We start from the raw sequence: 15,423 nt of genomic DNA, 5'->3' as shown, positions 1-15,423 counted from the left end.
AAAAAAAAAAAAAAAAGAAATGGATTTTGCAAGAGCTACTAGCTAGTACATATCAAGGGGGTGGGTCTGAGCGCAATGATGAGGTTGTTTCATTGCGAGCGGGCGGTCCTGATTTTGAATTGAAAAACAACCTCTCCACAAAATAGGCTTTAGGTTGTGTGCACATCTACCCATTTTGAACTTATCAGTATCCAATGGATTATTCCAGATCTGAATTAAGGCGACACACCTATCCCAATACGTGAAACCTTGTTCTCCTCAGTGATTAGGAATGACATACAGCCTAGTCCAAAGCCTCAAAGCTTAGACATGATAACTAGCCTTCCACACCACATTATGGATTTATTAGAGGATCAACGTGGTGAAATGTGGATCAACCACTTGATTTGATCATTGTACTTCTGATTTGAATTAAAATTTAATCAATAAGTACAACAACATCTCAATCAATTGACTTCGTTAGGTAATGAAAATGATGTATGTCTAAGAGAAAGGTTAAAATCGGATGGTCATTGTGTTAGGGCCCATCTAAAGGATACATAATGTCTGTGAGGCCCATAAGAGTTTTTTTTCTTCTCTTCTTTTGGGTAGGAGAGGCCCATAAGAGTAGAGTTACATTTAGTGCTTAAAAGACAGAACCACCATGATCCATAAGATGAGGATAACTTGTTTTATTAAGTATTAATTTTGTATGGTATGATTCGGTCGGTCCTGACTTGATGGATCAACCCGATTTGGAGGAGTATATAATATACTATCATCTTGTTAAACAAATAGTGAAAATTGAGGTTTTTTGTGTTTAAGTTTTTGGACGAATTTTCTTGTCGCGATTTGGGTGCTCTTAAGAGAGATCTCCATTGCAATTTTTCTTCAAACATAGTGAATTATTATCTTCTTCTTCGTCCGGCTGAAGGTGTAACACACCACATTGGTATGTAAACCTCTTTAAATTTTTATGTTATGCAAATCTATATTTATTTTTCTTCATATTTGTGGATGTCTGTCATGACATATTGCTTGCTGCCCTAGTCGCAGAACAACGCTTAATACATCTCTGCCTCAGTTTGTAAGGTCAGATTCTTCACTCACGGCTTACAGAGTAATTAGTTCCAAAAGAAGAATATTTCATTTTAATCTATTCATCTTTGATTCGTGACAATGGTATAATACAAGTAGTCTCTCAGTTTCGAATATATTCTTTTTTGTTATGGGCTTTTGATATTCGGCCTCATGAAAAACTTGGGATTTTTCAATCCGAAGTTGGGAAAGTTGGGGACCCTTTCTTCCTTCATCAAATGGTGAAGAAAAACTTTGTCCTTATATTTAAGGCTTTGAGTTTTTCAGATTATTTTTAATATCGATTGATGTAGATGGTTGCATTTTTTTTAGTGCATGTAAGTGCATAAATGGTCAAAAAGGGCCAAACTAGGTCAATTAGAGTCAAATGATAAAAATCAAGATCAATCAGGGTCAGGCTGCATTTGCCTGAGATGAGTTCGATAGGGTTGGACTTGAGGTGAAATAGGGCTGGATTGAGCTTGTGTTGAGCTAATAAGACTCGGGTTGAACTGAAGTTTTAGAAAACCTGGCCCTGTTTCGCCCCAAGGCTGAGGTTGCTATGTTTTGTTTCAGCCATTTTTAGATTTTTATATAAACCCTCTCCTGCTCCCATGCGTGAGCTACCCGATGTGGGACTCAAGGCTGATAGGTACGTATTGTCCCAGCCATTGTTAGACTTTTACAATGGTCTACTCCTACAGTCCTAGCTACTTGATTATAAAGACCATTAGTCCACCCTAAGGTAAATTTACCCTAGTGGTACTACTAGTTTGTCTGCAACAACTGACAATAAGCATATTGACAGTTATGATTGAGTGCAGGTTTCCTGGAAAGATCCAACAGGTTATGGGGGCATAAAAATCCTTTGCGGTGAGGTAGTGAACAATAGTGAGGATACAACAACTGGAGTGCATGTTAGGGCCCTCCGAACCGTTTGATCCTCACTACCACTCACTGTTCACCACAAAGGATTTGAACCCGGTTATGAATTGTTGTTAATATATTGAGTTGAAATGTGATTGCTAGAAAGCTTTCTAAACTGATCCATATTAGCTTACATGTCACCCTCTTTCCTCATTGCCTAACAACTGTTTTGATAAACAAAAATGTATTCATGCCAACACATAGTGCTTTTAAAGGTATCTACTTAAACATGTCCTCTACTATCAAAAGATCCCAAAAATTGCTCACGCATAGGCTCCGTTTGGTTGAAGGGTAATTAAGGGAAGAAAAGGAAGAAAAGTGAAAATTTCATACTTAAAGAAATGTTTGTAATTATTACCGTATGTGACTATATCATTAACAAATCATTTCATATTTAGTTATGAAATTTCACTTTACCTTCCATTCAAAACCATTTGCTATAATATGTAAAATAAAAATTACATGTAAAATGTATTATTATTGAATATAGTTAAAAAAGTCCATTTGTTTATGTAATCACATGGTATCATATGGAGTAATGATTATAAGAGTTTCTTTTTTGGCTCTGAAAATTCACTTTATTTCCCCTTAAATATCCCTTGCAACCAACATAGCCATAGTGCTTTCTGCTCTTATTGAAGTAAGTATTCCAGTATTCCACTAGATTTTATGCAAGCACACTAATTTCGGGCAAAGTGTCCCCAATTTAAGAAATATCAACACAAACCTTCCATGGACCATCTCCAACTCATAGAGACCATTATTCAGCTGTTACATATCTTTTTGATCTATCTTCTACTTATATTTCTCTATACCCACATATACTTTTAATTATCCCACTGTATATATAAAACACCCATTTCTTCTTTACGTTGAATTGGGATATTTTTTTTTATCTTTTATGCTTATGAATGAATATTTAGTTATTTCAATACTTAGGAAAATATATTTTTTTTATTTGTATGCAAAAGTAAGAATTTGTTGAAATTTTGGATACTATTGTAGTGCCTAAAACCGATTAGAAATCGGAACTGACCCACCCATTAGTAAATGTTTAGATCTCAGGCTTCGAACCAAGTAGCTTATTGGTCTGATTTTGATCTCGACCCTTAATTGCTCATGGACCAATTTACACTCTTGACTCTCCTATTTAGGTGGTTGGGATTCTTGATCTCAGCTCTTGCAATACCCATTATTCAAGCTTGATCTTTATTTTTTGTAACTGTTCCTTCTTATAGTCATTAAAATGACAAAAAATCAATTAAACTTACCTCTTGTAGAAAGATCCCCAAATTTATTGAAAAAAAAAATTATATATATCATAGATTTTAATTCTTTTTCCCAAATTCAAATTTTAGGGTTCAATTTCATAGCATAGAGATAGAGAGAGATTATATACACTTAGATATTATCCTTTTTTTTTTTTTTTTTCTCCTTCTCATTCTAAGACATAGAAAGGTAAGAAGATTCAACAATTCTAAGAATCAAAATCTGTCAAAGTCTTCTGTAAATTGGATTGGGAGATCAAAGAAGACTGTAAAACAGCTTTTGTCTCTCAGCCATAACCAATCTTTAATATCTGAGAAAAAGAATTACCAAACGATGATTTTGGTGAGTAATTATTACCTAAAAAGGTTAAGGATAAAAGAAAAAGAAGAGGATAGAAAGAGGGTAAAGGAAAAACTCTCCAACCAACCAAGTCTTCTCTTCTCCTTGACGACTTGCTCTTTACCAGCCTGTTAAAGATTGTTCATTACTCGCCTACTTATTCAAATTATCCAAAAATTGATATTTTAGAACTCTCTCTCTCTCTCTCTCTCTCTCTCTCTAGATGTAGAGTTATGAGCCATGGGAGGGTGGGTAATAAATTATATAAGAGAAGAACTTGGAAGAGAAGGGTTTGGTATAGTAAGTTAGGATGGGCTTGCAGGGAACGTTTGTCTGAGAATCTGTAAAAGAGAAAGTGAAAGATGACTCAAAGACAAGGGACTTTGAATCCTTTTATATGTGATGATGATGGTATAAGAAAAGGGTTATTCACTGGTAGAGGAGAGAAGAGATAGAGGAGTGAAGGAAAAAGAAAAGAATGGCACCAGTAGGATTACCTCCTGGGTTTAGGTTTCATCCCACCGACGAAGAGCTTGTGAATTATTATCTCAAGAGGAAAGTCCATGGCCTCAAGATTGAGCTTGATATAATCCCTGAAATTGATCTTTACAAATGCGAGCCTTGGGAGTTAGCAGGTTCTACATTGTTCTCCTTCTCTCTATCTTCTTTAAGTTTTTGAAGATTAGATAATTTTCTCATTTGATTTGGTCTTTCTTCATTTTAATTTAATTGTATAGATCTATACATCCATCTATATATCTACCTTTGTTTGATCTTTGTTCATTTAAATTTCATGATCTAGTGATGACATGTCCTTATAGATGAACAAGTGACACATTTGTTATTCTTATACCATTTTCATTCTTCAATTCAGGATCTTGAAGTTCTTTTTGTTTGCATTATCACATCTCAGTTTGATACATTCCAATTTTATATCATTCTGATTCTGGATTGTTGATTTTTCATGTCAAATAGATAAGTCATTCTTGCCAAGTAGAGATCCAGAATGGTATTTTTTTGGACCCCGGGATAGAAAATATCCAAATGGATTCAGGACTAACCGAGCAACTCGAGCTGGTTACTGGAAATCGACGGGGAAGGATCGGAGGGTTACTTACCAAAATCGAGCTATTGGAATGAAGAAGACATTAGTTTATTACAGAGGCCGAGCTCCTCAAGGGATCAGAACAGGTTGGGTGATGCATGAATATCGCCTTGATGACAAAGAATGCGAAGACACCATCGGAATTCAGGTCGTTTGTGTATTAGCTATATGATGGCTACAATAGCAAAATGGTAATGGTGATGATGTTGATGATGATTAGAAATATCACAATGTAGGAAAATTTTACCAAAATTTTGATTAAGTGAGCTTAACAGCTATTTGATCTTGATAGGTGATTTTGGAATTAATGCATGGACCACAAGCTATTAGTTGCAGGGTTGATATCTTGGCAATTCTAGCAATGAATGAGCTTGAGGTGTTAATGATCCTTAATTACACCTCACAGCTATCAAATCAAGATCAAATGGTTACTTAAGGCCGCTTATTACCATCATCATCATCATCATCATCTACATCATGATCATCATTAATGTTGCTTGTGTTTGATTAATTTTCTTTGATTTCTAAAAAGTATAGGTCATGAAGACCAATTCAACCAATCCACTGTAGTTAGGGACCTTCCAAACCCTAAATCTAGGGCATATTCAAAGCAAGCTTAATTGTTGTTGAATGGGGTGCCATATATGACTAAGGTAAAGTGGCTCTTCTCCAAAGAGAGGTGGTGGAAGGGGATAATGAACGTGGGATACCCATGACGTGCATGGAAAGTAAAACAAGGGGCTTTAGCCCTTCTCTTTTCTTTGTCTCTTTTATTCTTAAACTGGAATAGACAAATCAGTTAGATATTCTTTACTTGCGGTACTCTTACACTTAGAGATCCTTATGGAACATAGCCCAGCTTTACTTTGGCTATTCTAATGAGACAAAAGTTTCATCCATCCATATGACACAAACCCAACCATATAGTACTAATTTATAAAAAAAATTGATGTAGACTAAGCTAAAGCAAAATTCACCAAAATCACTTTCATGGTGTCGGTACCTTTTTTTATTCCTAACGTACCCTTCTGGTCCTTCCATCAAGCACTTTATTCTCAAAATATCCAATCATGAAAACATTTAAGATTCAGCTTTCCTTTATTTGGTTCAGCAATTAGTCTCCAATACAATCCATTACCCCCTCCCCCTCCCCACCCATACCCCTTTTCTTGTTCTGATTCAATTTATTAACCCTAACATGTTATACCCAAAGACCTATGTCAATTTTTTTTTTTTTTCTAATGACGGGTATTCAGATCTTCGGCCTGACTAGTCCAGCAGGTCCATACTGACCCCACAGTCTCATGGAGCAAAGACCCATGTCATTATCCATAACTAATTTCACCTTAGTGCTCTCTCTCTCTCTCTCTCTCTCTCTCTCTCTCTCTCTTAAAAGCTATTAAAGTGAAGGTTTTAGAACTATATATAGTGAAGTGTGCATATGTGTTAAGTATTGAACTAACTATATATGATTCATATCAGGATACTTATGCATTGTGTCGCGTTTTCAAGAAGAATGGTATATGTGGTGAAATTGAAGAACAAGGGCCAAGCGGATCATCACTGGCTGAGAGTTCTCAAGGGATAATCAATGATTATGAAACTATGTCACCAGATGTGCCAATCGGATCATCATCATGTGTTGAAGATGATGTGCCAATTGGATCATCATCATGTGTTGAAGATGAAGATAAAGATGATGCATCATGGATGCAGTTCATCACTGAAGATGCATGGTATTCTAATTACTCCAATGTAGGTAGTGAAGATGCATCATATGTTGGATTCTCAAATAATTAATGTGAGTGTATTGGCTAATGGGTGGCGATCGAATAACATAATTGGATATAATTTTGTTGTAATAACATATAAACTGTAAATTTTCTTATTGTCTAATTGTATGGATTTACTCAGTAAGGGTTGTGACTGGCAATTTTATGGCAAGTAAATCTATATGGGTTCTAAGGGTTTGGATTTTTCTCTTTATGTGAGGTTGTTTGGGTGTAATGTGGAATAATGACACTGTAAGAAATTCTAATTCTATTTATATACCAATATCTAATTATAAACACAAACAAGGCAATATATATTATCAATTAACCACATCCCAAACACCCCCTCTTCTCCCCCCCCCCCCAAAAAAAAAAGTAGTGGAAGAAGCAACATTTTTTTTTTTTTTGTTAACGAAGGTGTCCTAGCCAGCTTACGCTAATTCTTGGGGAGACTAGCGTAGCAACCCACCGTCACGGTCTCCACTTAAGTGGGAGATGCACATATGGGGAATTGAAACCTGAAACCTTGCACCTATCCACACAATCCCCAATTTGCCCTAACCATCTAGACAACCCACGGATGGGAAGAAGAAGCAACACAGAAAAGAGAAAGAATAGATCACTATTTGTCTTGTACCCGGCCGACTTGCTGACTATGGTTCAACTTGACTGCTTTTGGGTAGAATTTGCCATGTTAACTTGATCCATAACACATCTATTGATTTGGTGAAGTAATTAAAATGGAAATAATTGAAAGAGTATATCTTGAGTCAGCTGCGATGGACCACAACAGTGCCTCCATTGCAAACAGGCACTGCCTCTCTACATGAGTGGAGATAGTTTCATGTTTTCCAATAATTGGAAATTTTTAAATATTTTGGTGGAAATTTAAGGAAGCAAAGAGGGTAAAAAAAAAAAAAAAAAAAATCTACTTGGATTTGAAAAGAAGTGAGAGTTTTTCATGCCATAAGGTGACTTTAAGCTATGTTTGACCATTTTTATTTCTTTGTTTGTGTTTTACAGTTTGGAGTGGTAAAGACAACATAATCCTAAACATTTAGGATCTCTCTCTCTCTCTCTCTCTCTCTCTCTCTCTCTCTCTTATTTTAATACCTACTGATTTTAAAGTTGATATTGGTAGATGACTCTTTAGTTCTATTTTGATCTTATGATTGAATATCATGTGTGAGGTCAATTGCATACAATTATTATAGTCATGTTTTGCAATTTATATATAGCTGAATAAATTTCAGAGGAAAAAAAAAGGACAGACTTGTACTTGTAGGAGTTACTGATTTTGTTACTATATTTGTTTCATCTTATTACTAGAAATTATGTAATGACATCTTCAGAAACTAGTTTTTCTTCAAGTACAACTTTTTTTTATTAGGGCCTAGAATAAATTTTCTGTAACATTTTCGAATTTTGGTACAGATTGTATGAAGCATGTAGTCTTCAACATCTTACCTAGCTATCTCTCTTCTGCCAGTACTTTTGAGGCACGTTTGTGGGTGAAGCTTTGGCGATTCAGGAAGTACTGTTAGAGGTAATCTCTGAAGGATACGAATAGATTATTGTTGAATCCGACAATAAAGATGTTGTTAACTTGGTATAGTTTACACATTGAAAGAATATATAAATAAAAAGAGCAACCCAATGCACGAGGCTCCTGCTACTGTGAAATTTAGGAGGGGCAAGTTGTACTCAACCTTACCCCTTGCTTAGCAGAAGAGGCTGTTTCCAGGTTTTGAACCTGTGGCCAACATGTTGCAATAGTGCAACTTAACTGTTGTGCCATAGGCTCGCCCATTAAAGAATATATACATAATGATGTAAAATAGAAAACACTGCAATTCCATCGAAATATATCTTTTTACTAATTCAATAAGTATTACAATATTATTAGCATTTAAAGAATCCCCCCTGTCAGAAAGTTAATCAATGCCAACAAATGCTACAAGCTCATTAGCATGTGCAAACTCCCCAGGTTAAGAAGCTAACTAGTCCCTTTCCTCAGTTGTGCAATTGGTAGAGAATCAAATCAAATTAGATTATAATTTTAATGTTAAGGCATCATATGATGGAACCCTAAGGCATAGACAGCCAAAGCAATTGTGAGTAATGGCCATTTCTTGTGCAGAAGCACACTAGAAATATGGCTTCCTACTCTAGAGTTAGCAAGCCAAACATTCTTCTTTTATAACTCCATTTAAATCTTCTGATTTTTTTCTTCTTGTTGACTGGGGGAGAGAAGTCCATCTCTCTTCTCTTCACCATGGCTTGGCCATTAATGGAGAAGTCATTTTTTGATACCATTTTCTCTGAATGCTCTCCAAGATAGATGCAGAATTTCAATAGAAGTGCAAGTGTATCGATGCCTGCATTCGTTGTATCATTGATTGGGCTCCATCCACTCCATCGATTCTTGGAGCTCCAGATCCCCGTAAAATTATCTCTTGCAAATGCTTTGAACTTTCTAAAGAAGGAGCCATTTTGAGGTCTTGATGATGTATCCTCTTTCAGCTTGGGGAAGTTGTGTATCATCACTGGATTCAGATGGACCTGAACAGTCTTTGAGGGCTCAATATGGTGGAAGAATGTCTCTGCTACTTGACTGTTTGAAACGAACATCCCATGGTTAACTTCAACTTTCTCATATACTTCAAAAGTAGGGGTCCTGGGAAAATTCTCCATGTCATCTTGAGAGAAAATCATATTTGGGTTGTTGTTGATGAATTGCAAGTCGCTTGTCTCACTGTCATCGAATTCGTTGAAATTGTCATTACCAATGTTTAAACCTGAAAACCTAATTTTTTGTCAATTAATTGAACTAAGTAAAATTGGATAAACAAGGGAAGAAGTAGGCTAGGACTAAGAATGATCAATGGTAAAGAACATACCCTTGATGCCAGACTCCTCCCTTTGGATATTTGATAGATTCTCTAAGGGCACATTCTTCTGTTTGTCAAGCATTCTCTGCTTCAATACAAGAATCATATTTTATTAAAAAAAAAAAAAAAAAAAAAAAGAAAGCCATTAAAATTTAATCAAGTCTCAACTTGATTATTTGATTGCATTTTTCTTTAGTATTTGAACAATCCAATGATATTTCAATTTCAGCAGTTAATTAATAATTCCAACATTCATGAAGTGAACTTTAAAGAGACATAAATTTTATGGATGCAGATTAGAATGTCCAGGTTATGATTTATGTTGTTAATTAACCACAAAAGCAATTCCATTCCACTCCATCTCTTGGGAGGGAAGCAGAAATACAATTTGGATGGGTTACAATTCAAGAACCAGAAAAAAAAAAATCTTTTGTAGAAAATGCTGCAAAATCTTGTGCAACTCTATATAGGTGGTTGTTGGAGTGGCAGACATGCATTGATCTCCTACACCTTTTCCTTTGAGTATAAATATTATCAGTTTTCGACATCTCTTCAACACTAATCTAAAATGGCCTCACCAGATTAATTTGGGTAAAGAATTAAAATTTGCATATTACCTTCTCTAGATCTTTGTTGGACATCTCCATCCCAGACAAGTTCTCTATTACTCTCTCAGGCTTGAAATCTTCCTCCAAGTCCCTAATGTCTATGAACCTTGATGATTGATCTACTCCCCATGATTTCTCATTAGTCCTTGAGGAACCCATGTCATTATCTTGACAAGGTTGTGTTTTTTCAGCTAGAGAAGCAAATGGATCTGAACTAGCATAGTTTCCTGGCCATGTGACCTGACCATTGGAGTCATTTGCAAACTCTTGAGAGGCACAAGCAACAGAAAGGATTTCCTGCAATATGTCTCTTTCATTTGTGTTATTATGGAAGGAACCCACTTGAGGCAGCTTTGAGTCAGTGAGTTCAACTTGAGAAAAGTCCTTCACTTCTAATGGAGGCAATAAAAAGCGATGTTGCAACCTCGCGCACTCTAGTGCAATGTCAACCTACAAACACATTGGGTTGTTTCTATTAAAAGAAAAATATAGATTTGAAGAAGATTGCAGATTCTACACTCTTTGTGATATAATTTACCTTAGGTGTAAGGTAGGAATTACTGCAGTGGCTTTGGAATGCCGGCGTTGTGGAGCCAAATGCCTCTTCTGCCAAGTATTGCATCCATTTTCCATCAGTTGGACCATTGTTCTCTAGATATGAAGATCCTTGAATGGTGTCTGTTGAGCATGTATCCAATTGGAAAGGATAGCAAGAGCTGTCTATATTATCTCCTCTTCTCTCAGGTGACAGCTCTAGAAAGGATGAAGGATCATTAGGCATCATTTGGTATTGGTTAACATATTGGCTTCCATATTGCTCTGCCATCTTAGGGCCAGGAGCCGTCTTCTTGAATATACGACATAGCGCATAAGCATCCTGAAAGATCACAAATTACAGATTCATTTGCCATCTAATGATTCTAAAAGTAATTGCTAATAGATCTGCGAGAGTTAAAAAATTAACTATTAAAAAAAAATAAAAAAAATTAGGGTTAACTAGTAATACATGCAAGGAGTCAAGGTCCAAGACCCACCATTTCATTTGAATGTGTCTGAATTATTAGTTCCTATTTTAGGTTGTATTTCAACTGTGTTAAGATACTGTCTTAGATAATTTTCTTGTGCCAAACACCGAAGAAGATCGGGTTTTGAGTGAGATGATTCATATTGAATCAGGTTGGTCCTCATTAGACCAGGCAGCACTTGATGGGTTGGAATGGATCAGGGTTTCTCTTAAGGTATTATGTAATATGACTCATTCGAGGATCTAATTCCTATGGAGCTATTTTTTCCATCTAATGCTTCAAAAAGTAATTGCTAATAAATCTGCTAGACTGAAACAATAACAATAAAAAGAATTAGGATTAACTAGTAATATATGAGTGAGAAAATGTAAAGCCAAGACTGCACCTGCAAGCCTGAGGGAGTTTCACATTCTCTCTCATCAAGCCTGTACTCATGCATGACCCAATCAGTTCGGGCACCATGAGGTGCCCTTCCTCGGTAGTAGACTAGGGTTTTCTTCATGCCAACAGCCCGCATCTGCGAGTTCACCTTCCGGTCCTTCCCTGTTGCTTTCCAATAGCCAGATTGAGTTGCTCGGTTAGTCCTTGACCCATTTGGGTACTTCCGATCCCGAGGGCTAAAGAAGTACCATTCAAGATCTTTGCTTGGTAAGAATGATTTCTCTGCAGAAATACCATTTAATCAAATTTGGTTGAAACTGCACTAAAGTAGAGAATTGTGATAACTACAGGTACTGGTGGATGGTGCTGATCCAATTAATGGGTATATAAAATGAAAGCGACAAGAAGGAAAACTGCATTCTTTTTATTCTCTTCAATTAGTGAATTAAATGTAGAATAATTAGAATTATATTACTAGGGCTACAGTGAGTCAACTCATTTGATATATAGTGGATGAGAAACCGAGTTAACTCATCATCACAATATGATTGTGGGTTCATGGCCCCATAGAAGGGCCGACCAACAAGTCACTGATTACAGTTTGGTTCGAAAAGTACTAAAAAGAACTTGCATGGATTCCTTTCTAGAGTCCATGATCTCTAAATAAATGTTAAAGCCCTATATGTACTTGGAATAGGAAAGCATTCCTTGCGTGGAACTGATCATATCTCTTGGAGACCATGCAACCTTTTATCCCTTTCCCTTTTGACTTGCTTCTAGTTATCTTCTTTCATCTCTTATTTTTCTTGGACCCCACCTAATTTTCTAAAGCTTTTATTAAAGGAATCGAGATAATCAATCTCTCAAGTAAATTTCCTTTCTAATACTTACATATGGAACATAGAGGATCAAGTTTTCCTTAAGTCATCCATTAAGTACTATGAGTTTTCAGATACGTGAAGGAGGGTATTTTGGAGAACATACTAAAACCCTATATGCGTTTGTGAACCCTAACTGTGTGGTGAAGGAAAACATTCTCCTTAAATATATACTAGTTAGTTTTCTAATCAAACAGAATAATTAAATTCTCTTTCATCAAGAAAGCAAAGCAAGGAGTGGTCTAATGAAAGTTAGTAGACATTCATGGGGGCTTCTTTTTATTTTTTTATTGTTTTATTTAAAGTTTCCACCCTCTCTTCTCCATGAACCTTCAAATGAAGGTCTCAAAATAGATTCTGTAGGTAAAATGTTTTCCACTAATTACCTCCTAAGAAAGGAAAACCCCCTTAATGTAATATATATCTCATTTTGGACAAGTTACCTTAGATCATCTAATGCCTTTCATTATCAATATGGGTTGAAGAACACCAATGAAAGTACAAATTAAGACTCTTTAATTAATCTATAGGTTGGTAATAGTGTTACTTGTAGTGGTTATGATAAAATAAATACTGTTGTTATCAAATATTTAATATATATAAATATATATAAATATATATAAATATATATATATATATATATATATGTATATATAAAACCCTAGCAAACATAAAAGCACCGACCCTAAACCAAAAATGAAAGGGAATTATTATGAAGATGAAATGATGAAGAAGATACCTGGTAGATCCCAAGGCTCACACTTGTATAGATCAACTTCAGGAATTATCTCAAGCTCAATCTTATGACCATTAATCTTTCTTTTGAGATAGTAAGCAACGAGTTCCTCGTCGGTTGGATGGAATCGGAAACCAGGAGGAAGACTTACTGGTGCCATTTCTTTGGGCCTTCTTCTGATCTTTCAAACTTGAAAACAAAAATTAATGGGTATGTAGATCAGCCTCGAATCCAAAAAAAACTAAGGAGACCAGCCTTAGAAAATCACCAACTGTACACTCAAGAGTAACGTACAAAACCTGAAACAACAGTCCATCCATCATCAAACCCTATTAGCAAAACATGAGAGAGAGAGAGAGAGAGAGAGAGAGAGAGAGAGAGAGAGAGAGAGAGAGAGACCTTGGCAGAAGAAGGTCCAAATGATGATAGTGAGGATTGTGGAGAGGGGGATGGGATTGGGAGACTGGTTGAGCTTTTATAAGAAGACAAAAGGAGGAGAAAAAAAAGGCAAGACACCCTTCTCTTTATCTTTTTGGTTTGCATTTCCATGTTTAGATGCTTGTTATCGTTCCCTTCAAGCTCAACTCTCTCTCGCCAAATGATCCCATGCTTCGGTTCTTTTGTCCTTTCCAGCAATCTAAGTCTACGAGTCAATTTGTAATTCGAAAAATAGCGTGAGAAAATACCCATCAATATCTGACGGGGTGGATTTTGGCGGCGGAATTATGAGGAGAGAGAGAGCATCGTTTTCACACGGTGATACTTCCCTTGAAAACATCGCCGATGAGCACGTTACCGTAGTTGACCGTTATTATGGTTAATAACCAGAATAAGAAAAGAAGGTTAGTTAACGTTATTAACCAATAAGTAGGATCAGGGTAGTTTCAAGGGAGTAAAACCGAAGTAAACAGACTTGCTAAGTATTTGCTTTCCTGCAAAAATTCTGTTTCCTGTGTGCTTGTTGGTTTACATGAAGCATCAAACAAGTGTTTCACTCATATTTGAATTATCTAGGTGACACATTTTGGAGTTCACATCCTCTACAACAAGCGTTGAGTATCAAATGACTGAGAGCATCTAAGCATGCACTCTAAGGAATTCCTAATCACCCAATGTTCATTGTGTTGCAGATGATTTTCACACCGCATTTTGTCCACTAGTATCATAGTTTCAATGGCTTTTATCTCACCCCCAACCGGAAAAAAAAAAAAAAAAAAAACCTTACCTATCTAGCGTAGAAAACACCATAATGCCAAATTGATCCTCTTCATATTTTTTGGATTTAAAATGGCACTTTTACAAGATTTTTAAGGGTGATAACATTTTATTGCCTTTAAAGTTAACAAGTTTTGTAACTAGCAGTGGTATTTAATAAATGTATGAACTAAAGAATGCTACCCGCTTGTGTGTCTCTACTCTTAGACACAAGAAGTAAGGAAAAAACATGTTAAAGATGAACCTAGGTGCCCTACCATTGGCTTGTGTGCTAGGGTGCACCTCACTCAATAGGGTAACCTTCACTTGCCCTAATAAATAAATATTATATATATATATATATATATATAACAATAGATTGAGCAAGATAAGTGACTAGGAATGATTAGGGTTTGAAATTTCCAAGCTAATTAATTGGATTCCAGTGTGAATTTTTGACTTAACTTGAGCTTCAATTTTAATTTTGTTTTGAATTAAACCTGATCTTAATAAGTTTATCTCAAAGTCATATAGTTAAATGAGCTTGAGATTCCCCTATTTTTGGCTGGTTTATATTTACTTATGCAGTTTATTATCTTGTTTCAATTTTAAGATAAGGCTAGAAGCAATTTTTTTTTTTTTTTAATAGAAGAAACAACAACTGATTAATATTAGGGAAAATGCCCTTTGAGCCTAAGACGTACATTATGTCTCCTCACATTTATTTTATATTAATTATTTTAAGAAAAGATAAACAATGATTTTGAAAAAAAATAATGTGAGAGGGTCTAGTGTACCTACTTGCTCATATAACCCTCTCCCTTAATAATGGAGAAAGTTTCTCGCCACCAAAAATGAAGAGATAATATCTTCATCTACCATGATGTACAACGACCCCATGATTAGACTCTTGTGGGTTCAGTTTCATCATTTAAGTCCCACCTGTTATTGCACTTGCATGGTCAAAAATATTCCTCGAATCAAATGCATATGTCGTCGATGGATTAAGTAATGCATACCAAAAAAGGAAAGCTTAGAGAGAGAAATGGGGATGCTAGACAAAAGTGAAAAAAAAAAAAAAAAAAAAAACAAGAGATAATACAAGACATGTTTTAAACATTCAAAAAGTGGTCATGATAGTGTCACCAACAATGATAGTGCCATTACATTAATCGAGAAGAACCATTCTTGAGGATCATAAAACTCCTCTTGATTAACTAACCTAATTTTCTGAAATGAGTT

At 35.6% G+C, this 15,423-nt stretch overlaps 1 protein-coding gene and 1 pseudogene across 2 annotated transcripts; one reads left to right on the top strand and one right to left on the bottom strand.

Annotated features, from left to right (window-relative positions):
* The first annotated feature begins 3,891 nt into the window (after positions 1-3,891).
* Positions 3,892-6,767, top strand: LOC122079194 (NAC domain-containing protein 86-like). 2 transcript variants are annotated; one of them, XM_042645460.1, is made up of 3 exons: positions 3,892-4,226; positions 4,567-4,844; positions 6,179-6,767. In XM_042645460.1, the coding sequence occupies exons 1-3, from the start codon at positions 4,070-4,072 to the stop codon at positions 6,494-6,496; spliced, it is 753 nt and encodes a 250-aa protein (XP_042501394.1). In that variant the 5' UTR covers positions 3,892-4,069; the 3' UTR covers positions 6,497-6,767. The 2 variants fall into 2 exon arrangements, with proteins under 2 accessions (XP_042501394.1, XP_042501393.1); XM_042645459.1 differs by having other exon boundaries at positions 4,567-4,847.
* A 1,566-nt stretch (positions 6,768-8,333) lies between these two features.
* LOC122080106 lies at positions 8,334-13,458 on the bottom strand (annotated as a pseudogene).
* Between the last annotated feature and the right edge of the window lie 1,965 nt (positions 13,459-15,423).

This window comes from Macadamia integrifolia, chromosome 5 (genome assembly GCF_013358625.1).
Source record: "Macadamia integrifolia cultivar HAES 741 chromosome 5, SCU_Mint_v3, whole genome shotgun sequence".
NCBI lineage: Eukaryota > Viridiplantae > Streptophyta > Magnoliopsida > Proteales > Proteaceae > Macadamia > Macadamia integrifolia.
This window is presented reverse-complemented; position numbering and strand designations above follow the sequence as displayed.